The sequence below is a fragment of the Mobula hypostoma genome, chromosome X2, assembly GCF_963921235.1.
Source record: "Mobula hypostoma chromosome X2, sMobHyp1.1, whole genome shotgun sequence".
NCBI classification, from domain to species: domain Eukaryota; kingdom Metazoa; phylum Chordata; class Chondrichthyes; order Myliobatiformes; family Myliobatidae; genus Mobula; species Mobula hypostoma.
Window position 1 is genome coordinate 11096145 of NC_086129.1, and position 27518 is coordinate 11123662.

The following is a 27518-nucleotide window of genomic DNA, read 5'->3' on the forward strand; positions in this document are numbered from 1 at the left end:
ACTCATCATAATATCTTCTGTGTCGTGTGCCAATAAAATTCCAACGTTCCATTTGTGCGACTCTCTAGAATTGGCTTGTCCATAACTAGGTGCCACAGTAGTGTAGTGGTTTGCACGATGTTATAACAGCTGGAGCTGTTTCAGAGCTCAGTCTTGGTGCCGTTCTGTAAGGAGTCTCTGTATGTCAGGTGCTCTGGTTGGTTTTCTCCCACAGTCCAAAGACTTACCAGGAAGGTTAATTGGTCATTGTAAATTGAACCATAATTTGGTTAGGGTTAATCAGGGTTGTGGGTTGCTGGGGCAGAATGGCTCGAAGGGCCGGAAAGGTCTACTCGGCTGTAACACTAAATAAATAAGTAAATAAATAAATGACTTCAACAGAAATAGAACATGCTGAAATTTGCTACAGTCTAAACAATATCTGGACAGCATGGATAGCATAAACGTTGAACAGTGTTTAGCATTGATATTGAAGTGGAATGTCAATGAAGTGGAACTGTAAAATGCTGTGAGAAAGTGTGAGTGTACTTTGTATTCACTGCCAGGTTAAACCAGCACACACTGGTGCTAGCAATATGTAATGTTGAGACTTTATTAAAAAAAAACTGGCGAGGCCTTGCTTGGAGTATTGTGAGCAATTTTGGGTCTCTTGTCTTAGAAAGGATGTGCTGAAACTGGAGAAGGTTCAAGGGAGGTTCATGAAAATTATTCCAGGATTAAATGGCTTGTCATATGAAGAGCATTTGATGGCTCTGAGACTCTACTCCTGGAATGTAGAAGAATGAGGGGTGACCTCATTGAAACCTATCGAATGGTAAAGGGCCTTGATAGAGTGGATGTGGAGAGGATGTTTCCCACGGTGGGAGAGTTTAAAACCAGAGGACACAGCCTCAGGATAGAGGGGGGTCCATTTAAAACAGAGATGTGGAGAAATTTCTTCAGCCAGAGAGTGGTGAATTTGTGGAATTTGTTACCACAGGCAGCTGTGGAGGCCAGATTGTTGGGTGTATTTAAGGCAGAGCTTGATAGGTTCTTGACTGGACATGGCACCAAAGGTTACGGGGAGAAGGCTGGGGTGTGTGGCTGAGAGGAAAATTGGATCAGCCATGATGAAATGGCGGAGCAGATTTGATGGGCCAAATGGACTAATTTTGCTCCTTTATCGTATGGTCTTATGGTCCTGTCAGTGTTCTTGTGACAAGGGTTAAAGACAACATCCAGGCAAGAATAGCAGTTGTAGTCAACCCAGACTTTGAAGTGAGACTACTAGAGCCAACCTTGCCTCCTACAGACAAGACATTGAGAATGACTGGTGGCAGTGTGCATTCAACCTAGAACATATCTTCCTTTTGCACAGTAGGGAGTGCCCGAGACAGATGAGGTAAGAACAATGGAGAGATGTGAAAAACACCCAACAACTAAGGGACAATTCTTCACTAACTTCAAAGTGTCGATTGTCAGCTTATAGTTTGTTACTTAACAAACTCTATTGTGAATGGCAATTGATCTTGCTAGTAAGGAATTCAAACATATACAATTTAACCAATGGTCAATATCCATAATTAATTAGCCAATTCTGTACAAAAATAGCAGTTTTCTGTCTTGGCTTCAGGGCAGTGTGGGTGACAAGGTCCATTTTGTTCTCCTTATGCACAAGTAAATAAAGTATGTTTGAGTCATGAAAGTGCGCGAGTGCTGCGCCCAGTTATTTTATTATCGGCAACAACACTCTCTGTGACGGTCATACAGACAAAGCTCAGAGCAATAAACTATATAAACAAAGGAGCAAATTCAAACACATGTCACTTAGGTTTGAAAGAGCACAGAGAACATTTTCAAGGATGTTGCCTGGGGGAGGGTGGTGAATATGGATTTCGTTACCACAGATGGCTATGCAGGCCAAGTCATTGGGTATACTTAAAAGTGAATGTTGATAGGTAAGTTCGCCAAAGGTGATGAGGAGGAGGCAGAAGAATGGGGTTGAGTGGGAAAATAAATCAGCCATTATTGAATGGCAGTGCAGACTCAAATGGCCCAATTCTGCTCCAATGTCTTATGGTCTTTTATTCATTAGAGCACAAGAGAATGAGATATACAAAATTATGAGGGGTATAGAGAGTATGAATTGAAGTGGTCTTTTTACCCTCAGGTTGGGTGAGAATAGAACTAGAGGTTGTAGGTTTAGGATAAAGGTGAAATATTTAAACGGATCTGAAAAGGAGTGTCCTCACTCAGGGATTGTTATGAGTGTGGAATGAGCTGCCAGTGGAAGTAGTGGATGTGGGTTCAAATATAATATTTGATAGAAGTTTGGATAGGGACATGTATGGGAGGGATATGGTAGATGAGACTAGGTAGAGTTCAGGTTGGCATGTACTAAATGGGCCAAAGGGCCTGTTTCTCTGCTGTAGTGCTGTATGACTCTAAGCTGCAGTGCAATAGTGATATAAAGGGTCCAAGTGTTACTGCCAATCCACTTGTGTCTGGGGTGAACTGGGAACTGATTCTCACCCCACATTGTCGATGCCTGATATATTTATTACAGTAAAACTTACTTGAAACAATGACTACTTCATTAAATGTAGAACATCGCCCCTTTCAATCACACAGCTTTCATAACTTTGTGATGTGACTGTTTTGAACTGTGAACTATTAATACAGTAACCAAATCATCTCTTTTGATCCAGTCTCCATTAAACAATGATGCTTGGCATGTAGTAGCTTAGCGGTTAGCGCAACGCTATTACAGCTCGGGGCATTTTGGAGTTCAGATTTTCTGTGCTGTAGTTTTCTATAAATCTAGATAAAGTATTATATGTATAAAATCTGAAAGAGAAATAGCATTAATGCCTGCTACAAGTTTCTATTAGATAAGATTTTGTCATAGTATCTGTGTAAATACTGCAAAAGAAGACCCAAATCCCAATTACCTGCATTTTTGCCCTTTATTCTGCATTGTTATTGTTTTACATTATTCTAGCTCAATGCACTGTGTAATGGTTTGATCTGTATGACAGTATACAAGACTGTATCTTGGTATGTGTGACAGTAAAAACAATTCCAATTGTTATGCATAAAAACAAGTACAAATAAATATTCTCTCATCCATTTTCTGGGCAATTATTACAGAGTCAACACAGTATTGGTGGACTAAATTGTTCTGGTTCAGTGCTTGGAGAGCTCTATAGCCAATTATTATCACATTGCTCTTTAGGGTTTTCTGCGTGCTGATTGCCAGCTGTGTTTTCAACACTGCAGTAGTGCCTGTACTTCATAAGTACTCCATGCCTGTAAAGTACTTTCGAGTGTTCCGAGGTTGCTGAATCAAAGATATGAAACACAAACATTGCATTGTTAATCAAAACGAGCTGAGATGGGTCAATTACGGGAGACTTGACATCAAATTTGCAAACTCAGCGGGTCTGGCAACCTTTTGGCATTCATTAGTTAATGAAGCAAGCCATGAATATACAGAACAAGCCCGGCAGAAGATCGCTGTTCATTTAAGGGCCAGCACTCTCAAACGTGTTAATGAAGGTGGTATTGTTCGAGGATTGTTGAGATCGACTTTGAGGCAAATCAGAACACGTGGGGTGAACTGCAGAAAATGAGACAAGTAGTTGATTCCTCAGTGACTGACGAGAGAAAAAGCCTTGTTTAAGACTGTGAGTTCTTATTCCCCTATAATATTCAATGCAAAACTGAAATCTATCAGTGACACCCACAGAAAGTTTCTCCAGAGGTGCCCCACCTGACAGACAGAGAGGTCTCTGTGTGTATGGGGAGGGGAGCTGACATGACATGCAACTTGAAGCTCAAGGTAGCCACATGGACAGAGTGCAGCAGCTCCAAGTAGTCGCCACGTCCATAATTGGTGTCAGTGAGGTAGAGGAGAATCCTGGCATTGAAGCCCAAAGAATACAAGTTCTGCAATCCGACAGTCCTTCGGGAGTAGTCAAAGGCCCAATGCCTGCAAGTATGAAAGTACGGGGCCAAGGACTGGAAGCCCAGAGGCAGCCTATCCTGTGGTTGGAGGCATGTCTGTGTCCAATGTTCCCTCATTTTGTTTTTGCAGGTGCACAGACCAACTATTGCTCCGAGCAAGAAGTTTTTACATGGCCTGAAAACTGCGTGGTACTTAAAATATTTTTGCTAATATGCATGCTATGAATGATATGCAGGGTGGTACACCTTGGGCAAGGTGTAGCACCAGCTTAGCCCCCCAATCAGGGTCACGTGAAGCCACAGAAGCAAGTGGTGGATGGTCATATGAGCAGCTGGTGCATATCACAAGTCCTGGTTATGCGACCACTGGTGCCAGGCAGACAATCTCTGAGGAGTATTGATAATCGCTGGGGTGACCTGTTTTGTAAAGACACTGTCCAGAAGAAGGAAATGGCAAACCACTTTTGTAGAAAAATTTTCCAAGACCAATCATGGTCATTGATACTTCTCAGATGGAAGACCATGATTGTCCACCTTATACAATACGTCACATAATGATGAGGATGATACTTTGAATATTTAGAATGAAGATTGAAAGATCACATACTTTTGATTTTGCTTAATAATTGAAGGGTATAATGAAATACAGTACCACAAAGACATTTTTTCATGTTTCATCAACTTTTTCTACCTGCGTCCAATTCCAACTGCATGGCAACAAAGACTGTGCACAAGAGCATTTACTGTGCAGTTTCGCATCTGCACGGCTTAGTGAGGACAGTGTCTGTGCCTAGTGATGGGTAGGTGGGAAAGCAGCTTCTTCCTGTTCCTGCTGAGCATTCGGCCATGCTGTGTTGGCGCTGGAATCAGTGGCAACACGTGTGAGCTGTCACCAGCACATCCTTGAGGCAAACAACACATCTCACGTATGTTTCAATGTACATGTGATAAATAAATCTGAATCCGCACAATCTCAATTATTACCATCTGGCTGAATTTGAGATAATCATTCTTAAATGAGGAGGAATTTCTTTAGCCAGAGAGTGGTAAAGCTGCAGAATTCATTTCCACAGACAGCTGTGGAGGCCAAGTCTTTCGGTATATTTAAAGCAGATGCTGGTAGTTTCTTGATTGGTAATGGCATCAATGTTACAGGGAGAATGCAGGACAATAGGGTTGAGAGGGACATTAAATTAGCCATGATTGAATGGCAAAGCAAATTTGATAGGCCAAATGGCCCAATTCTGCTCCTATGTCTTATGGTCAGTTGGTTTCTAACAGTTTTTCTTTTTAAATATCATTCATAATTATTGCATTCAGCAATTTCAGGAGGAGATAGAGCACTTCCTAATGAAATACAGTATTATTGGTGAATATTAGTTGGTCTAATTTAAACAGATTATGTTTGAGTTGCATTGTATTTAAAGGCAATTTACAAGTCGCAGTTATAGCTCTGGAGGAAGCCTCAACTTTAGATTGAACCAATTAGTTCTGCTTTCTTGATGTTTCATCTCACAGAGAGAAAATAGTCATTCTCGGAGTTAATAAGAAGATCCACCAAGAGCTGGGTAATGGGTTACAGCAAACAAGAATATTTGATTTCCTTTGTTAATGCCCTGTACTCTGTATGGTTGCCTGGTCTCCTTTAGAGTTAATGTATAAAAAGACATCAAATTGCCATGTCCATGCCACCTAATGGTCCGTTTGGAGGAGTGATAATGGAGCGTACAGGCTCTACAAGTATCGAGTCTGGTGCTCCCCACTGCTCACTTTATTGGAGGATCAAAGTTATGTAGCTCAGAATTTCCTTCCAAATCTAAGTGCTTGTTCTAATTGAAAGTCCACCTCATCATGCCTATCAAACCATTGCTTAGTTTTAATCCATATGTTGAATCATAATACATTTTAGAATGTTGAAAGATAAAATGGAACTTGCTTAAGTATTCTGAAATAGTTGCTGGGGAGATAACACTACACATCATTCCCCTTTCAAAACCGTACAAAGGCACTGCCAGAATTCTTGCTCTGACAGTGTGGGTACACCACAATTTAAGTCAGACTGGTTTACCTATGACTCACTCTGCTGCATTCTTCCATCACCCACCTAGTCCCTGGGTTTCAGTTTTTTGTACAGGAACTTCAAGAGATTTCAAAAGTCTGGCTATCAATAACTGCCAGCGGAAGTGGTGGATGTGGGTTCAATCTTATCACTTAAGAGAAGTGTGGATAGGTAAATGGATGGGAGGGGTAGGAGGTCTATGGTCCAGGTGCAGCTTGATGGGACTGGGCAGAATAATGTTACGGCACAGACTGGATGGGCCAAAGAGCCTGCTTCTGTGCTGTAGTGTTCTATGACTCCATGAGTCAGCAAAGTGCGGTTGTTTAGCTTATTTAATCAGGCACCTTGTCTGTAGACAATACCTGTGATTTATTCCACTTGCTGAAGCTGGGGTAAATTTTTTTGAAATCACTCAGCAGCGTCTGCCAACATTGTAAATTGCGTCTGAGTTAGGGCAGATTTAGAAATGCACGAAAAGTGTGTGACAGTAGAAAGGGCCAATAGCTGGAAATTCTCAAGCTGGTCTTGATGGGATGTATAAGTTGCAAACATCAACGAACGCACTGAAGTTTCATAATTGACCAAAAATTTATTGGGATTCAATACATCTAAGCTGAATACATAGGGTGGATTTTCTCAAGTACATAGAACATAGAATAGTACAGCACAGTACAGGCCCTTCGGCCCACAATGTTGTGCCGACTCTCAAACCCTGCCTCCCATATAACCCCCCACCTTAAATTCCTCCATATACCTGTCTAGTAGTCTCTTAAGTTTCACTAGTGTATCTGCCTCCACCACTGACTCAGGCAGTGCATTCCATACACCAACCACTCTCTGAGTAAAAAAACCTTCCTCTAATATCCCCCTTGAACTTCCCACCCCTTACCTTAAAGCCATGTCCTACTTGAGAGTATATTGGAAAGAAAAAAAATATTTAAGATTAAGTTGCAATCATCTTCTCTGTTCCCGACCTTGGAACTGCCCCTTGCATTAGGCCATGTTCACTCAACTCTGCAACTGCATTAGGTCAATTACATTGGTCCAGGTGGTTTAGGTCAATTATATTTAGCTCTGTCCACTTTACAAAAGTGGGTATGGCCTAATGTAAACTGCCCCTTGCATTAGGTCATATCCACTGTACAACGCCTGGAACTTGACTTTCAATATAAACTTGTACCATGATTCACAGACTCCTTCCCGTTGCTGTTTGTAAGGAGTTTGTATGTTCTCTCTGTGTCCATGTGGGTTTCCTTCTACATCCTAGAGCAGTACGGGTTAGGTGGTTAATTGGTCACATGGGTATAATTACACTATAGAACGCAGGCTCATTGGAGCAGAAGGGCCTGTTATCATGCTATATCTCTAAATATCTAATTATTCTTCATCTTAATTTGTTCATAGGAGTAGTCTGGCAAATTGTCACTTCTCACTTGGAATCTGTCCTGCAGATTTGGCTCCCTAAAGAACATTAAAGAACTTAGTATTTTCTTATCAGTGGTTTCATCATCTCTATTACTGACATTAGCTTTCTATTCCAGTTTTACTAATGAAGTGAAGTTAAATTCACCAATTGCCATGGACCTTTTGTCAGTTTGCTCATTATAATGTAATTTTTGTGCCTCAATTTCAATACCATTTCAAACATTCTCATCTCAGTTAACGAATGACAAATGGTTTAGAAGGCAAGTGGTGTATTGACCTTCATTTGTTGGGGTGTGAGTTCAAGGGACACATCTCTATAAATCCCTGGTTACAGCACACTTGGAATATTGTTTTCAGTTCTGTTGGTAAAAGCTTTAGAGAGGGTGCAGAAGAGATTTACCAGGATGCTGCCAGGATCAGAGAGCATATCTTATGAGGTTGAGCAAGGGAAGGAACATAAGAGGTGACTTGCCTTGATCGTGCCGACGAACACTTACTTCACTACCTTTTTTTCTCTCTTTATACACTACTTATTTAATTTAACTTAAAAAGATATATTTATATACTTCTTGCCTTAATTCACAGTTATTATGTATTGCAATGTACTGCTGCAACATAACAACAAATTTTACAAGCTTGTGGTGAACATGATCCTACAAACAATGTGGTCATGGTCAGGAAATCTATTTTATTGTTATGTCGATCAATCAAAGTTTCAAAGTAAATTTATTATCAAAGTACATGCATGTTACCATATATTCATTTTCTTACGGGCATTCATAGTAAATACAAAGAAATACAATAGAATCAACGAAGAACTTTACACAGAGAGAAGAACCACCAAAGTGCAAATACAAAAAAGGGAGAAATAAAAAAACAAACACACAAAGGTTGCGAACATGAGTTATAGAGTCCTTGAAAGTGAGTCCAGAGGTTGTGCAATCAGTTCATAGTTTGAGGTGAGTAAAGTTATCCACAGTGGTCAGGAGCCTGATGGTTGAAGGGTAAGAACTGTTCCTGAGCCTGTTGGTGTGGGACATTGGGCTTCTCCTTTCTGACGGCCTGGATCATTTGAAAGTTTGGATAGGTATATGAATGGGTGGGATATGGAGGGCTATGGTCCTGGTGCAAGTTGATGGGAGTCAGCAGTTTAAATGGTTCGGCACTGTCTCGATGTGCTGAAGGGCCTGTTTCTATGCTGTAATTTTCTATGAATCAATAACTGGCATACCATTATTAATATAATCGAAAGCCAATGATTTCTTTATATTTGTTTTGCTTGGGTTATAGCAAGAATCAAAGAGACAAGGTTTCAGCAATATAGGATGTGTTCTGTCTCCCAGCATCCACTAACTTCACAGAGCTACCTACACAAAATGCTGCAGGAACACAGCAAGTCAGCCAGTATCAATAGAGAGGATCAATAGAAACAGTTGCTGTTTCAGGCTGACACCATTCATCATGCATGCTGATTGACAGCAAAACCTCTGTCTCTGCCTGACCTGCTGAGTTTGCTCCAGATTTCCAGCACTTAGCTACTCCAGTATTTTGTATGTGTGATGCTGGATTTCCAGCGCAAAGTTCCTCCTGTATTTTGCTTCTGTTACTCTGCATTTCCAGCGCCCAGTTCTTCTAGCATTTTGTGTGTGTCCCCCTGAATTTCCCATGTCAAATTCCTGCTGCATTCTGTGTGGGTAACTCTGGATTTTCAACACCAAGTTTACCCATAATTTTGTATGTGTTTCTCTGGATTTCCAGCGCTGAATTCCTCCAGCATTTGGTGTGCATTTCCCTGGATTTCAACAGCTCAGTTCTCCTGCATTTAGCTTGTGTTACTCAAGATTTCCAGTGCCAAATTCCCTCATCATTTTGCTTGTGTTACTCCAGAGTTCCAGCGCTGAATTCCTCCTGCATTGTGCATGTAACTCTGGATTTCCAGCGCTGAATCCCCCAGCATTTTATTTCCGTTACTCCGGAGTTCCAGTGCTGAAATCCTCCCGAGTTTTGTTTGTGTTACTCTGGATTTCTAGAGCTCAATTACTCCTGCATTTTGTGAATGCAACTCTGGATTTCCAGTGCTCAGTTTCTCTAACATTTTGCACGTGTTTTCCTGGATTTCCAGCGCCAAATTACCCCCGCATTTTGCTTGTGTTACGCCAGAGTTCCAGCACTGAGTTCCTTCTGCATTGTGCCTGTGTAACTGGATTTCCAGCGCTCACTTCCTCCTGCAAATTTTGTGTGTTGCTCGAGATTTCCAGCGCCAAGTTCCCCGATCATTTTGTGTGTGTTACACGGGATTTCCAGCGGTGAATTCCTCCAGCATTTTGTGTGTGTGACTAGAATTCCATTGATGAGTTACACCAGCATTTTGTGTGTGTGGCTCTGGATGTCCAGCTCTCAGTTCCTCCAGCATTCAGTGTGTGTAAGATTTCAAACACTAAGTCCCTTCAGCACTTCCTGTGTGTTATTCTGGATTTACAGACCTGAGTCCCAGCTGTATTTTTTGTGTATTACTATGGACTTAAAGCACTCAGTTCCTCCAACATTTTGTGAATGTAACTCCGGATTTCCAGTGCTGAGTTCCACCGGAATTGTATGTGTGTAACCCTGGATTTCCAACGCTGAGTACACCTGCATTTTGTATGTGTGTTCCCTGGTAACGCCACGCTGCATTCCTGCTGCATTTTATGTATGTTGCTCTGGATTTCCAGCGCTGATTTCCCCCAACGCTAAGTACCTGCCGCATATTATGTGTGTTACTCTAGATTTCCAGCGCCACATTTCCCCATTTGTGCATTTAACTCTGGATTTCTAGCACTCAGTTCCACTAGCATTTTCCGTGTATTCCCCTGAATTTCCCGTACCAAATTCCTCCTGCATTTTTGTGTATTACTCTAGATTTCTGGTGCCAGGATCCCCTATCGCTTAGTGTGTGCTTTTGGATTTCCCGTGCTGACTTCCTCCTGCATTGTCTATGCGCCGCTCTGGATTTGCAGCTCTCAATGCCTCCTTTAATTTGTTTGTGTTACTCTGGATTTCCAGTGCCCAGTTCATCCAGGCATTTTCTGTGATTAACTCTGGGTTTTCAGCATGCAGTACCTCCTGCATTTTATATGTATTACTGTAGTTTTCCAGCGCCAAATTCACCCAGCATTTTGTGTGTGTCACTCTGAATTTCCACTGCTGAGTCCCTCCAGTATTTTGTGTGCATTACTCGCAATTTCCAGCGCTCAGCTCCTCCTACATTTTGTGTGTGTCACTCTGGATCTCCAACATCTAGTTCCTCCTGTATTTTGTTTCTGTTACTCTGGATTTCCAGTGCTGAGTTCCACAAACATTTTTCCTGTTTGTTACTCTAGATTTGCAACGCCAAGTTCCCGCAGCATTTTGTTTGTGTAACACTGGATTTCCAACACAAAATTCCTCCAGCATTTTGTGTGTGTGACTCTGGATTTCCAGGGCTGAGTCCCTCCAGCATTTGGTGTGTGTTACCCTGGATTTCAACAGTTTAGTATGCCCTTCACTTTGTGTGTGTTAATCTAGATTTCCAGCGCCAAACTCCCCCATCATTTTGTTTGTGTTACTCTGGACTTCCATTGCTGAATTCCTCCAGCATTTTGCGTGTGTAACTCTAGATCGCCAGTGTTCAGTTTCTCCAGCATTTTGTGTAGGTATCTCTGGATTTCCAGTGCTCAGTCTCCCCTTTAATTTGATAGTGTTACTGTGGATTTTGTGCGCACAGTTCCTCCAACATTTTGCGTGTGTTCCCTTGGATATCCAACGCTGAATTCCTCCAGCATATTGTGTGTGTTACACTGGATTTCCGGTACCAAATCGTGCCATCATTTTGTGTGTCTTTCTCTGAATTTCCAGCACTAAATTCCGCCAGCATTTTGCATATGTGACTCTGGAATTCCAGCGCTTAGCTCCTCCTGCATTTTTGTACCTCACCCTGAATTTCCAGTGCTCATTTCCTACAGCATTTTGTGAGTGTAACTCCGGGTTTTTGGTGCTGAGTTCCACCAGCTTTGTGTGTGTGTTACTTCAGATTTGCAGCACCAAGTTCCTGCAGCAATTTACGTGTGTAACTCTGGATTTCCCACGCCAAGTTCCTGCTGCATGCTGTGTGTGCTACTCTAGATTTCCAGCGCTCAGTTCTACCCCCATTTTGTGTGTATTACTCTAGATTTTCAGCGCCAAGTTTCCCCATAATTTCGTGTGTGTTTCTCTGAATTTCCAGCGCTGAATTCTACCAGCATTTGGTGTGTGTAACTCAGGAGTTCCACCGCTCAGCACCTCCTGCATTTTGTGTGTGTTACTCTAGATTTGCAGCTCTCAGTTCTGCCAACATTTTGTGCATGTAACTCTGCATTTCCACAGCTGAATCCCCTGTTTTGTTTGCATTACTCCGGAGTTCCAGCGCTGAAATCCTCCTGTGTTTTGTTTGTGTTACTCTGGATTTCTAGAGCTCAATTACTCCTGCATTTTGTGAATGCAACTCTGGATTTCCAGTGCTCAGTTTCTCTAACGTTTTGCGTGTGTTTTCCTGGATTTCCAGCGCCAAATTACCCCAGCATTTTGTTTGTGTTACTCCGGAGTTCCAGTGCTGAATTCCTCCTGCATTGTGCCTGTGTAACTTTGGATTTCCAGCGCTCACTTCCTCCTGCAAATTTTGTGTGTTGCTCTAGATTTCCAGCGCCAAGTTCCCTGATCATTTTGTGTGTGTTACACGGGATTTCTAGCGCTGAATTCCTCCAGCATTTTATGTGTGTGACTAGAATTCCATTGATGAGTTGCACCAGCATTTTGTGTGTGTAACTCTGGATGTCCAGCACCCAAATGTTCCTGAATTTTGTTTGTGTTACTCTAGATTTCCCGTGTTGAATTCCTGCACATTTTGTGTGTGTTACACTGGATTTGCAGCCCTCAGTTCTGCTAACATTTCGTGTATGTAGCTCTGGATTTCCAGCACTCATTTTCTCTAACGTTTTGCGTGTGTTTTCCTGGATTTCCAGCGCCAAATTACCCCAGCATTTTGTTTGTGTTACTCCGGAGTTCCAGTGCTGAATTCCTCCTGCATTGTGCCTGTGTAACTTTGGATTTCCAGCGCTCACTTCCTCCTGCAAATATTGTGTGTTGCTCTAGATTTCCAGCGCCAAGTTCCCCGATCATTTTGTGTGTGTTACACGGGATTTCTAGCGCTGAATTCCTCCAGCATTTTATGTGTGTGACTAGAATTCCATTGATGAGTTACACCAGCATTTTGTGTGTGTAACTCTGGATGTCCAGCACCCAAATGTTCCTGAATTTTGTTTGTGTTACTCTAGATTTCCCGTGTTGAATTCCTGCACATTTTGTGTGTGTTACACTGGATTTGCAGCCCTCAGTTCTGCTAACATTTCGTGTATGTAGCTCTGGATTTCCAGCACTCATTTTCTCTAACATTTTGCGTGTGTTTTCCTGGATTTCCAGTGCCAGATACCCCAGCATTTTGTTTGTGTTACTCCAGAGTTTCAGCACTAAATTTCTCCTGCATTTTGCAAGTGTTACTCTGGATTTCCAGCGCCAAATCCCCCAGCATTTTGTTTGTGCTATTCTGGAGGCCCAGCGCTGAAATCCTCCTGTGTTTTGTTTGTGTTACTCTGGATTTCTAGAGCTCAAGTACTCCTGCATTGTTGTGAATGCATCTCTGGATTTCCAGCGCCAAATTACCCCAGCATTTTGTTTGTGTTACACCAGAGTTCCAGCTCTCACTTCCTCCTGCAAATTTTATGTGTTGCTCTAGATTTCCAGCGCCAAGTTCCCCGAGCATTTTGTGTGTGTTACTCTGGATTTGCAGCTCTCAATTCTGCCAACATTTTGTGCATGTAACTCTGGATTTCCAGCGCTCAGTTTCTCTAACATTTTGCGTGTGTTTTCCTGGATTTCCAGCGCCAGATACCCCAGCATTTTGTTTGTGTTACTCCAGAGTTCCAGTGCTAAATTTCTCCTGCATTTTGCGAGTGCTACTCTGGATTTCCAGCGCCAAATCCCCCAGCATTTTGTTTGTGCTATTCTGGAGGCCCAGCGCTAAAATACCCCTGTGTTTTGTTTGTGTTACTTTGGATTTCTAGAGCTCAATTCCTCCTCCATTTTTGTGAATTCTACTCTGAATTTCCAGCGCCAAATTACCCCAGCATTTTGTTTGTGTTACTCCAGAGTTCCAGCGCTAAGTTTCTCCTGCATTTTGCAAGTGTTAGATTTCCAGCGCTGAATCACCCAACTTTTTGTTTGTGTTATTCTGGAGGTCCAGCGCTGAAATCCTCCTGTGTTTTGTTTGTGTTACTCTGGATTTCTAGAGCTCAATTACTCCTGCATTGTTGTGAATGCAACTCTGGATTTCCAGCGCCAAATTACCCCAGCATTTTGTTTCTGTTACGCCAGAGTTCCAGCGCTGAATTCCTCCTGCATTGTATGTGTGTAACTCTGGATTTCCAGCACTCACTTGCTCCTGCAAATTTTATGTGTTGCTCTAGATTTCCAGCGCCAAGTTCCCCGATCATTTTATGTGTGTTACTCTGGATTTGCAGCTCTCAATTCTGCCAACATTTTGTGCATGTAACCCTGGATTTCCAGCGCTCAGTTTCTCTAACATTTTGCGTGTGTTTTCCTGGATTTCCAGTGTCAGATACCTCAGCATTTTGTTTGTGTTACTCCAGAGTTCCAGCGCTAAGTTTCTCCTGCATTTTGCAAGTGTTAGATTTCCAGCGCTGAATCACCCAACTTTTTGTTTGTGTTATTCTGGAGGTCCAGCGCTGAAATCCTCCTGTGTTTTGTTTGTGTTACTCTGGATTTCTGGAGCTCAGTTACTCCTTCATTTTGTGAATGCAACTCTGGATTTCCAGCGCTCAGTTTCTCTGACATTTTGCGTGTGTGTTTCCCTGTATTTCCAGCGCCAAATTACCCCAGCATTTTGTTTGTGTTACGCCAGAGTTCCAGCGCTGAATTCCTCCTGCATTGTATGTGTGTAACTCTGGATTTCCAGCACTCACTTGCTCCTGCAAATTTTATGTGTTGCTCTAGATTTCCAGCGCCAAGTTCCCCGATCATTTTATGTGTGTTACTCTGGATTTGCAGCTCTCAATTCTGCCAACATTTTGTGCATGTAACCCTGGATTTCCAGCGCTCAGTTTCTCTAACATTTTGCGTGTGTTTTCCTGGATTTCCAGTGTCAGATACCTCAGCATTTTGTTTGTGTTACTCCAGAGTTCCAGTGCTAAATTTCTCCTGCATTTTGCGAGTGCTACTCTGGATTTCCAGCGCCGAATCCTCCAGCATTTTGTTTGTGTTATTCTGAAGCTCCAGCGCTGAAATCCTCCTGTGTTTTGTTTGTGTTACTCTGGATTTCTGGAGCTCAGTTACTCCTTCATTTTGTGAATGCAACTCTGGATTTCCAGCGCTCAGTTTCTCTGACATTTTGCGTGTGTGTTTCCCTGTATTTCCAGCGCCAAATTACCCCAGCATTTTGTTTGTGTTACGCCAGAGTTCCAGCGCTGAATTCCTCCTGCATTGTATGTGTGTAACTCTGGATTTCCAGCACTCACTTGCTCCTGCAAATTTTATGTGTTGCTCTAGATTTCCAGCGCCAAGTTCCCTGATCATTTTATGTGTGTTACTCTGGATTTGCAGCTCTCAATTGTGCCAACATTTTGTGCATGTAACCCTGGATTTCCAGCGCTCAGCTTCTCTAACATTTTGCGTGTGTTTTCCTGGATTTCCAGTGTCAGATACCTCAGCATTTTGTTTGTGTTACTCCAGAGTTCCAGCGCTAAGTTTCTCCTGCATTTTGCAAGTGTTAGATTTCCAGCGCTGAATCACCCAACTTTTTGTTTGTGTTATTCTGGAGGTCCAGCGCTGAAATCCTCCTGTGTTTTGTTTGTGTTACTCTGGATTTCTAGAGCTCAATTACTCCTTCATTTTGTGAATGCAACTCTGGATTTCCAGCGCTCAGTTTCTCTGACATTTTGCGTGTGTGTTTCCCTGTATTTCCAGCGCCAAATTACCTCAGCATTTTGTTTGTGTTACGCCAGAGTTCCAGCGCTGAATTCCTCCTGCATTGTATGTGTGTAACTCTGGATTTCCAGCACTCACTTGCTCCTGCAAATTTTATGTGTTGCTCTAGATTTCCAGCGCCAAGTTCCCCGATCATTTTATGTGTGTTACTCTGGATTTGCAGCTCTCAATTCTGCCAACATTTTGTGCATGTAACTCTGGATTTCCAGCGCTCAGTTTCTCTAACATTTTGCGTGTGTTTTCCTGGGTCTCCAGCGCCAGATACCCCAGCATTTTGTTTGTGTTACTCCAGAGTTCCAGTGCTAAATTTCTCCTGCATTTTGCGAGTGCTACTCTGGATTTCCAGCGCCGAATCCTCCAGCATTTTGTTTGTGTTATTCTGAAGCTCCAGCGCTGAAATCCTCCTGTGTTTTGTTTGTGTTACTCTGGATTTCTGGAGCTCAGTTACTCCTTCATTTTGTGAATGCAACTCTGGATTTCCAGCGCTCAGTTTCTCTGACATTTTGCGTGTGTGTTTCCCTGTATTTCCAGCGCCAAATTACCCCAGCATTTTGTTTGTGTTACGCCAGAGTTCCAGCGCTGAATTCCTCCTGCATTGTATGTGTGTAACTCTGGATTTCCAGCACTCACTTGCTCCTGCAAATTTTATGTGTTGCTCTAGATTTCCAGCGCCAAGTTCCCCGATCATTTTATGTGTGTTACTCTGGATTTGCAGCTCTCAATTCTGCCAACATTTTGTGCATGTAACCCTGGATTTCCAGCGCTCAGTTTCTCTAACATTTTGCGTGTGTTTTCCTGGATTTCCAGTGTCAGATACCTCAGCATTTTGTTTGTGTTACTCCAGAGTTCCAGCGCTAAGTTTCTCCTGCATTTTGCAAGTGTTAGATTTCCAGCGCTGAATCACCCAACTTTTTGTTTGTGTTATTCTGGAGGTCCAGCGCTGAAATCCTCCTGTGTTTTGTTTGTGTTACTCTGGATTTCTAGAGCTCAATTACTCCTGCATTGTTGTGAATGCAACTCTGGATTTCCAGTGCTCAGTTTCTCTAACGTTTTGCATGTGTTTTCCTGGATTTCCAGCGCCAAATTACCCCAGCATTTTGTTTGTGTTACTCCGGAGTCCCAGTGCTGAATTCCTCCTGCATGGTACGTGTGTAACTCTGGATTTCCAGCACTCACTTGCTCCTGCAAATTTTATGTGTTGCTCTAGATTTCCAGCACCAAGTTTCCCGATCATTTTATGTGTGTTACTCTGGATTTGCAGCTCTCAATTCTGCCAACATTTTGTGCATGTAACTCTGGATTTCCAGCGCTCAGTTTCTCTAACATTTTGCGTGTGTTTTCCTGGGTCTCCAGCGCCAGATACCCCAGCATTTTGTTTGTGTTACTCCAGAGTTCCAGTGCTAAATTTCTCCTGCATTTTGCGAGTGCTACTCTGGATTTCCAGTGCCGAATCCCCCAGCATTTTGTTTGTGTTATTCTGAAGCTCCAGCGCTGAAATCCTCCTGTGTTTTGTTTGTGTTACTCTGGATTTCTGGAGCTCAGTTACTCCTTCATTTTGTGAATGCAACTCTGGATTTCCAGCGCTCAGTTTCTCTGACATTTTGCGTGTGTGTTTCCCTGTATTTCCAGTGCTAAATTACCCCAGCATTTTGTTTGTGTTACTCCAGAGTTCCAGTGCTGAATTCCTCTTGCATGTTGTGTGTGTAACTCTGGATTTCCAGCGCTCAATTCCTCCTGCAAATTTTGTGTGTTGCTGTAGGTTTTCAGCGTAAAAGTTCCCCCATCATTTTGTGTGTGTTATACTGGATTTCCAGCATCAAATACCACCATCATTTTGCGTGTCATTCTCTTGATTGTGTGTGTGACTCTAGAATGCCAATGCTGAGTTACACCAGTATTTTGTGTGTGTAAATCTGGATTTCCAGCTCTCAGTTCCTCCAGAAGTTTGTGTGTGTAGTCAGGATTACAAATGCTAAGCCCCTCCAGCACTTCCTGAGCATTATTCTCGTTTTACAGCGCTGAGTTCCAACAGTGTTTTCTGTATATTACTATGGATGTAAAACACTTAGTTCCACCAGCATTTTGTGTGTGTTACTCTAGATTTCCAGCGCCAAGTCCCCCCATCATTTTTTTCTTGTTTTTCTCTAGATTTCCAGTGCTGAATTCCTCTAGCGTTTTGTGTGTGTGACTCTGGATTTCCAGTGCTCAGTTCCTCCTGTATTTTGTTTGTGATATGCTGGATTTCAAGCACCTAGTTTCTCCAACATTTTGCGTAGGTATCTCATGATTTCCAGCACCCAGTTCCTCCTTTAATTTGTTTGTGAAACTGTGGATTTCCAGCGCTCGGTTCCTCTTACATTTTGCATCTGTTCCCCTGGATTTCCCAGTACCAATATCCCCCATCATTTTCTGTGTCTTTTTCTGGATTTCCAGCGCTGGCTGAACTCCTCTAAAATTTTGTGTGTGTTACTCTGGATTTCCAAGGCTGCAGCTGTCCAGCATTTTCTGTGTTTCACTCTGGATTTCCAGCACTTAGTTGCTACTGTATTTCCTTTGTGTTACCTGCATTGCCAGCGCTCAGTTCCTCCTATCTTTTATTTGGGTAACTCTGGATTGCCAGTGCTCAGTTCCTGCAGCATTTTGAGTGTGTTCCCCTGGATTTCCCACACCAAATTCCTCCTGCATTTTGTGTGTGTGCCTCTGGAGGAACGAGCTTCAAGTTCCTTCAGCACTTTCTGTGTATTATTCTGGATTTCCAGTTCCGTGTTCCAGCAGCATTTTGTGTGCGTGACTCTGGATTTCCAGCGCTAAATTACCCCACCATTTCGTTTGTGTTACCCCGAGTTCCAGCGCTGAATTCCTCCAGCATCTTCTGTGTGTAAGTCTGGATTTCCAGCGCTCAGTTCCTCCTGCAATTTATGTGTGTTACTCGAGATTTCCAGCATAAGTACCCCAGCAATTTGATTGTATTACTCTGTATTTCCATTGCTGAATTCCCCCAGCACTTTGCGTGTGTAACTGGATTTCCAGCGCCAAATTCCCCCAGCATTTTGTTTGTGTTACCTCGGAGTTTCAGCACTGAATTCCCACTGCATTTTGCGTTTGTAACTCTGAATTTCCAGTGCCCAATTTCTCCTGAATATTTTGTGCTTTGCTCTTGATCTCTAGCACCAAGTTCCCCATAATTCTGTGTGCCTTTCTTTGAATTTTCAGCGCAGAGGTCCTCCAGCACTTTTTGTGTGTGACTCTGAATTTCCAGCACCAATTCCTCCCACTATTTTGTTTGTGTTACGCCAGAGTTCCAGCACTGAATTCCTCCACCATTTTGCGTGTGTAGCTCTGAATTGCCAGTGCTGAGCTCCTCTCGCATTTTGCATATGTTACTCTGTATTTCCAGCGCCAAGTTCTCCAGCATTTTGTGTGTGTTACTCTGGATTTCCAGTGCTGAGTTCCTCTCGCATTTTGCATATGTTACTCTGTATTTCCAGCGCCAAGTTCTCCAGCATTTTGTGTGTGTTACTCTGGATTTCCAGTGCTGAGTTCCTCCAGCATATTTTGTGCATCACCCTAGACTTCTAGCGCCAAGTTCCCCATAATTCTGTGTGCCTTTCTCTGAATTTCCAACACAGAGATCCTCCAGCACTTTTTGTGTGTGACTCTGAATTTCCAGCGGCAAATTCCCCCACTATTTCATTTGCATTACACCTGGAGTTCCAGCGCTGAATTCCTCCACTACTTTGCACGTGAAGCTCTGGATTTCCAGCGCTCAGATCCTCCTGTATTTTGTTTGTGTTACTCTGGATTTCCAGTGTTCAGTTCTTTCTCCATTTTATTTGTGCATCTTCTGGATTGCCATTGCTCAGCTCCTCTCGCATTTTGCATGCGTTACTCTGGATTTCCCGTGCCGAATTCCTCCTGCATTTTGTGTGCGTTATTTTGGATTTCCAGCACCAAATTCCCCCAGCATTTGGTGTGTGTATTTCTGGATTTCCAGCGCTCAATTTCTCCTGCTTACTTTGTGTGTGTTACTCTAGATTTTCAGCACCAAGTTCCCCAGCATTTTGTGTGTGTGTGTGTGTTACTCTGGATTTCCAGCGCTGAGCTCCTCCAGCATTTGGTGTGAGTAACTCTAGATTTCCAGCGCTCAATTTCTGCTGCTTACTTTGTGTGTGTTACTCTAGATTTCCAGCACCAAGTTCCCCAGCATTTTGTGCGTGTGACTCTGGATTTCCAGCGCTGAGTTACTCTAGCATTTGGCATGTTTGTAACCTGGATTTCCAACGCTGACTTCCTCCTGCGTTTTGTGTGTGTAACTCTATTTCCAGCACTGAGTTCCACCGGAATTTTTTGTGTGTAACTGGGCCTCCAGCACTGAATTACTGCTGCATTTTGTGTGTGTTACTCGAGAACTCCAGCGCTCAATTCCTCCCGCATTTTGTGTGTGTTATTCGAGAGTTCAAGTGCCAATTCCCCCAGCATGATGTCTGTGTTACTCTCAATTTCCAGCGCTGAATTCCTCCACCATTTTGCGCCTGTTGCTCTGGATTTCCATTGCTCAGTTCCTCTTGCATTTTGCATGTATTTCCCTGGATTTGCCGCACTGAATTCCACCAGCATTTTATGTGTTACTCTGGATGTCTAGCGCCAAATTCCGCAGCATTCTGTGTGTGTTACTCTGGATTTCCAGAGCTGAATTTCCCGAGTATTTGGTGTGTGTAACTCTGGATTTCCAGCGGTCAATTTCTCCTGCATATTTTGCACCTTACTCTAGATTTTCAGAGCCAAGTTCCCCATCATTCTGTGTGCTTTGCTCTGGATTTCCAGCACGAAGATACTCCAGAAATTTTTGTGTGTGACTTTCAATTTCCAGCGCCAAATTCCCCCACCATCTCATTTGTGTTACACCAGAGTTCCTGCGCTGAATTCCTCCACCATTTTATGCATGTAGCTCTGGCTTTACAGCACTCAATTCCTCCTGTATTTTTTTTGTGTTATTCTAGATTTCCCACGCCGAATTCCTCCTGCATTTTGTGTGCATTATTTTGGATTTCCAGCGCCAAATTCCCCCAGCATTTGGTGTGTGTAACTCTGGATTTCCAGCATTCAGTTTTCCTGCATTTAGTTTGTGCATCTCTGGATTTCCAGCACTCAGCTCCTCTTGCATTTTGCGAGTGTTCCCCTCGATTTCCTGCGCTGAATTCTGCCAGCTTTTTATGTGTGTTACTCTAGATTTCCAGCACCGAGTTCCTAAGCATTTTTTGTGGGTAACTCTAGATTTTCTGCGTTGAGTTCCTCCTGTATACTGTTTGTGTTATTCTGGTTTTCTGGCACCCAGTCCCACTATCATTTTGCATGTGCTTCCCTCGATATCCCACGCCGAAATCCTGTGGCATTTTGTGTGTGTTACTCGAGAGCTCCAATGCTTAGTTCCTCCTGAATTTTGTCTGTGGTACTGTAGAATTTGAGCACCAAGTTCCCCAGCATTTTGTGTGTGTTACTCTGGATTTTGAACGCTGAATTCCTCCAGCATAATGCCAGTGCACAGTTCCTCTATTATTTTGTGTGTATTCCCCTGGAAATTCACGCACTGAATTCCACCAGCATTTTGTTTGTGTTACCTCAGAGTTTCAGCGCTGAATTCCCGCTGCATTTTGTGTTTGTAACTCTGGATTTCCAGTGCTGAGCTCCCCTTTCATGTTGTGTGTGTTACTCTGGATTTCCAGCGCTGAGTTCTTCCAGCATTTTGTGTGTGTCGCTCTGGATTTGCAGCGCACAGTTCCGCTATCATTTTGCATGTGTTCCCCTGGATTTCACACACCGAATTCCTCCCGCATTTTCTGTGTGTTACTCTTGATTTCCAGCGCCAAATTCCGCCAGCATTTTGTTTGTGTTACTCTCAGGTTTCAGCGCTGAATTCTCGCTGCATTTTGTGTTTGCAACTCTGGATTTCCCGCACTCAATTACTCCAGCATTTTGTGTATGTGACTCTGAATTTTCAGTGCTGAGTTACTCCAGCATTTGTGTGTGTGCAGTTCTCGATTTCCAACGCTGAATTCCTCCAGCATTGTGTGTGTGTCACTCTGGATATCCAGCACTCAGTTCCTCCAGCATTTTGTGTGTGTCCCCCTCTGGATTTCCAGGGCTGAGTCCCTCCAGCATGTGGTGTGATTAAGTCTGGATTTCCACCGCTCAGTACTTCCTTCATTGTGTGTGAGAGCGTCTGAACCTCCAGCGCTGTTAATCCAGCATTTTGCGCGTGTAACTCTGGATTTCCGGTGCTCTGTTTCTACTGTATTTTGTGTTGCTCTGGATTTCCAGCACTCTATTTCCACTGTATTTTGCTTGTGTTGCTCTGGAATTCTAGTGCTCAGTCACTACTGTATTTTTCTTTTTTACTCTGGCTTTCCAGTGCCGGATTCCTCCAGAATTTTGCATGTTTAATTCTGGGTTTTCAGTGCACAGCTTTAAAAAAAATATTATTTTGCTTCTGTTACGCTGGATTTCCAGCACTCAGTTCCTACTGTATTTTGTTTGTGTTACTCTGGATTTCCAGCGCCGAGTTCCTCCAGAATTTTGCATGTTTAATCCTGGATTTTCAGCACACAATTTTTCATTTAATTTGCTTCTGTTACCTGGATTTCTAGCGCTCAGTTCTTCTTGCATTTTGCGTATATTCCCCTTGTTTTCCTGCGCCGAATGCCTTTTGCATATTGTGTGTGTTACTCTAGATTTCCAGCTCCAAGTTCCCCAGCTTTTTCTGTGTGATACTCTGGATATCCAGCACCAAATTCCTCCAACATTTTGTGTGTGTTGCTCTAGGTCTCAAGCGCTAAGTTCCTCCAGCATTTAATTTGTGTTACACTGGATTTCCAATGCTGAGCGCCTCTGCCATATTGTCTGTGTGTTATTCACGATTTCCAGCGCTGAATTCCTCCAGTATTTTGTTTGTGTTCCACTGGATTTCCCATGCCAAATTCCTGCTGCATTTTGTGTGTGTTACTCAGTTCCTCCTGCATCTTGTTTGTGTGTTACTCTGAATTTCCAGGGCTGAGTCCCTCCAGCATTAGGTGTGTGTAATTCTGGATTTCTGCCGCTCAGTTCCCTCAGCATTTTGTTTTTGTTACTCTGCATCTCCAGCACAGCATTTTGTGAGTGTAACTCTGGATATCCAGTGCTGAACTCCCCCAGCATTTTGCTTGTGTAATTCTAGATATCCAACATTTTGTTCCTCCTGCATTATGTGTGTTACTCTGGATTTACAGCGCTGAGTCCCAATAGTACTTTCTGTGTCTTACTATGGATTTAAAGCTCTTGGTTCATCCTGCATTTTGTGTGTGTTAGTCTGGAATTCCTGTGCCAAATTCCAAGTGAATTTTGTGTATGTTGTTCTGAATAGACATCGCTCAGTTCCACCAGCATTTCATTCGTGTTACTCTGGATTTCCACTGCTCAGGATCTCTTGGATTTTGTGCATGTTACTCTAGACTTCCAGCGCCAAGTTCTTTCAGCATTTAGTTTGTGTTACTCTGGATTTCCAACGCAGGATTCTTCCAACATTTTGCACGTGTAACTCTGGATTTCCAACACTCAGTTTCTCCAGCATTTTGTGTGTGTGTGTGTGTGTATGTGTGTGTTTATTCTGAATTTCCATTTCTAAGTTAGATCAGCATTTTGTGTGTGTGTTACTCTGGTTTTCCAGTGCTGAGTTTCCCCTGCATTTTGCATGTCATTCTAAGTTTCCAGCACTGATTTCCTGCAGTGTTTTGTGTCTCTTACCCTGTATTTCCAGTGCTGAATTCTGCCTGCATTTTGAGTGTTACTCTACATTTCAAGCACTGAGTTCCTCCAGCACTTTTGAGTGTGTTGCTCTGGATTTCCAGCGCTGAGGTCTCCCTATATTGTGTGTGTGCGCGTAAGTCTGGATTTCCCGCATCAAATTCCTCCAGCAGTTTTTGTAACTCTGGATTTCCAGTGCTGATTTCCACCAGCATTTTGTGTGTTATTCCAGATTTACGTCGCTCAATTCCTAACACTAGATTTCCTGCGCTCAGGTCTTCCCACATTGTGTGTGTTACTCTAGATTTCCAGCACTGAGTTTCTCCTGCATTCAGCATGTGTTACTATGGATTTACAACGCTGACTTGCACTGCCATGTTGTGTTTGTTACTCTGGATTTCCAGCAGTGAATGCCCCTGCATTTTGTATACATTTCTCTGGATTTCCCGTGCTCAATTATTCTTGCATTCTCTGTGTTATTCTGATTTCCAGCACTGACTTTCCCAGCATTTTGAGTCCTTAATTCTGGATTACCCATGCCAAGTCGCCAGCATTCTGTGTGTGTTACTCTGGATTTATAGTGCTGAGTTCCACCAGCATTTTGTGTTTGTTACTCAGGATTATCCTCGCGGAATTCATCCTGCATTTTCTGTGTGTTTCTCTGGATTTTCAGCACTGAGTTCTTCTTGCATTTTGTATGTGTTACTCTGGAGTTACAGCGCTGAGTTCCTCCAACAGTGCGTGTGTGTTACCCCAGATTTCCTGCGCTAACTAGCTCCTACACTTTTTGTGTGTTACTCAGGATTTACAGCACAGAATCACTGCCGCATCTTGTGTGTGTTTCTCTGGATTTCCCACACTGAATTCCTCCTGTATGTTGTGTGTGTTACACTGGATTTCTGGCACTGACCTCCCCCCACCGGCATTTTGTGCCCGTTACTCTGGATTGCCCACGTTGAGTCTCTCCAGCATCTTGTGTGTGTTTCCCTGGATTTCCAGCGCTCAGTTTTTCCTGTATTTTACATGTGTAGACCTGGATTTCCAGCACTGAGATCCTCTTGTATTTTGTGTGTATTAATCTGCTTTCCAGCGCCGAGTTTCTCCTGGATTTTGTGTATGTTTCTCTGGTTTTCCAGCGCTGAGTTTTCCCAGCATTTTGTATGTGTAACTCTGGATTTCCAGTGCTCAATTCCTCATTGTGTGTGTGTGTGTGTGTGTGTGTGTATGTGACTCTGGATTTGCAGCGCACAGTTCCTCCACCATTTTGTGTGTATTACTCTGGATTTCCAGCACACAGTGCTTCCAGCATTTTGTGTGTGTAACTCTGGATTTACAGCACTGGGTTCCTCCAGCACTTTGCATGTGTAACTCTGGATATCCAGCACTGAATCCCTCCAGCATTTTGTTTGTGTTACTCTGGATTTCCAGCATCTCCAGCATCTCTATGTGTTTTTGGAGGAGAATGAACAGTCGACATTTTGGGCCGAGACCCTACATCAACTTCCTGGTTGTGAGTAGAACCTCAGTTTATTTCAGGAGTTATTTTAGAATGAAGATTGTCTTGTTGGTGCACGGAACCGTCAAAATTTTGAAAATTACCTCATGGGACGTTTTGAAAGGATGCTGCAGGTTTAAATCAAGAATCAATGATGAACTTTATTCACTATATATATTTATATGTATTAGAAATTTGCTCTGATGTGTTGGTGCAACATACAACAAAAACAACAATGTTGAACATTTATAAAGAATAATGAATCATATAAAAAGTAAAGCCAGAGGTTTTAGTATGGATATAGAATAAAAGATGTGTTAATACAGAAGGTTGTTATGGCTGGGGTGGTAATGAGGGTTAAGATCCCACTACTTATTAAATGCTCCAAATGGCGTTTGCCTCAAGTAGCCTCTGATAACCAAGTCCAGCTACTAAGCCCGGTGGAACCGTTTCTACTGACAGGAGAAGGGTCAAAGGTGGGTTACTGATGCCTTAAAAGCAGTCACTTCGGGCAGATGGGGCTTGACAGCCGTGGTTAGCAGCTCACCTAGGAGAAGGAAAACTCTGATTTCAAACCTCCGCTGCATTGCGGCTGTACCCACTCACCGGGAAGGCTTTGGGAGTAAACCCGGAGGGGAAAATCCAGAGCTGGGATCCCTAAGGCAGTCCTACATTGAGCTCACTGCTGACTGCCAACTACTGTGATGCTGCTGGTACCAAACTGTATCAGTCTCTGCCATTCCCTTGGGGTCATCAGGTGCATGGAGAGGTGGAGCTTGCTACATGGGCAACAGCTTGCTCCCCATATCGTACTCTCTAGTCTTGCGTTTCTAGACTGCTGGGACGCATGGTCAACTCTGATCCGACGGAGGCCCTCACCCTCACCCAATACAAAAATAACAGTATGTATTTACAATATACTCAGCATTATAAAAAGTGGCTTCGTGTGTCTGCAGTGCCCTGCAGTGATGTGTTGAATGATAGCAGGGTGGGGAGCTAACTATAACTGTTGATCAGACTTACTGGCTTGGGGAAAGAAACTTTTAAGATGGCGTGAAGTTTTTGTTTTAGTAGCCCTTTCCCGAAGGGAGCTTTTGGAAAAGGCAGTTTGCTAGGTGGGCAATGATTTCCTGCTCGTTTCATACAAGTCCTGCAGTGATGGCAGACTGCAGCGCATGAGTTTTTCTGCTGACCTGACAGGATGACTGGTGAGAGGGTGCTTCTCCAACCTAGATAGTAATGGCTGATGTGAGAACAGTGTAGATTTGCAACAGTGTATTCTGGGGATAAAATTTTACCAACTGCCACAGGAAGTGCCAAGCCTTATTGGCTGAGGATGGATCAAACCTTCATCGTACATGAGTCTAACCAAGTTACAGTCAAATGGTTTTCTGCACTGTTAGAAGTAGAGATTTAGAATTGAATGGTTATTGTGAGTAATTGACTACATTTGTTTCAGAAGCTGACCCATCGAATGATTCAGGCCTGGGCACCGGTGCCATTGTTGGGATTTTGATTGTCGTTTTCCTTGTCTTGCTGGTGGCCGTGGACGTTACCTGCTACTTCATCAACAAGTGCGGCCTGCTAATGTGCATTGCCGTAAACTTCTGCGGTCAGCCCGGGCCTGGGTCAAAGGGCAAGGACATCGAAGAGGGGAAAGCTGCATTCTCGTGAGTAGCTTCAATCTGTAATTCCTTCTTGGTCTAATGATTGACTGTAAGATATAAGAGCAGATTTAGGCCATTTGGCCCATCAAGTCTGCTGTGCCATTCCATCATGACTGATTTACTATCTCTCTCAACCCCATTCTCCTGCCTTTTCCTTGTGTCCTTTGATGCCCTGACTAATCAAGAAACTGTTAACCTCTGCCTTACATACACCCAATAACTTGACCTGCACAGCCATCTGCGACAATGAATTCCATGGAAACACCATCCTCTGGCTAAAGGAACATTTTCCTCATCTCTGTTGCTATTGCTATGGTCCTAGACCGTAACATCCTCTCCATATCCACTTTATCCAGGCCTTTCAGTATTCAATAGGATGCACTGAGATCACCTCTCATTCTTCTAAACTCCAGAAAGTGCAGGCCCAGAGCCAAGAAAAGCTTCTCATGTCGACCCTTTCATTCCTGGGATCATTCTCGCAAATCTCCTCTGGAACCTCTCCAATGCCAGCATATCTTTTTTTCAATATGGGGCACAAACTGGCTCACAGTACTCCACGTGTGGCCTTATAAATTCTCAGCACCCATGTCCTTGCTTTTATATTCTAGTCCTTTCGAAATGAATGGCACCGTTGTGTTGACTACAGACTCAACCTGTAAATTAACATTTAGAGAATCCTGCACAAACACCCCCAAGTTCCTTTGCACCTCTTTTTTTTGGAATTTTCTCTCTATTTAGAAAATAGTCCACACCTTTATTCCTTCTGCTGAAGTGCATAACTATGCACCTTCCTACATTATATTCCATCTGCCACTTCTTTACCCATTCCCCCAATGTGTCTAAATTCTTCCACAGACACCCTGCTTCCTCAAAACTACCTGTCCCTCCACCTGGCTTTGTATCTTCTGTAAAATTGGCCACAAAGCTATCAATTCCTATATCCAAAACATTGACATACAACGTGAAAAGTAGCAGTCCCAACACTGACCCCTGCAGCACACCTCTAGTCACCGGCAGCCAACCAGAAAAAGCCCCCTTTACTCCACTCTTTGGTTCCTGCCAGCCAGCAAATCTTCTGTCCATCCTGCCTATTATTTCC

At 43.1% G+C, this 27518-nt stretch overlaps 1 protein-coding gene across 5 annotated transcripts in view; it reads left to right on the forward strand.

Annotated features, from left to right (window-relative positions):
• The window catches only part of LOC134340959 (neural cell adhesion molecule 1-like), a 688943-nt gene that overhangs the window by 636660 nt on the left and 24765 nt on the right, over positions 1-27518 (forward strand). For 3 of the 5 annotated variants that reach the window (XM_063038578.1, XM_063038580.1, XM_063038581.1), the window contains one exon: positions 26212-26422. In XM_063038578.1, the coding sequence (XP_062894648.1) occupies positions 26212-26422 (211 nt within the window). The remainder of the gene's footprint in view (positions 1-26211; positions 26423-27518) is intronic. The other 2 variants (XM_063038579.1, XM_063038586.1) reach the window with 1 other exon arrangement.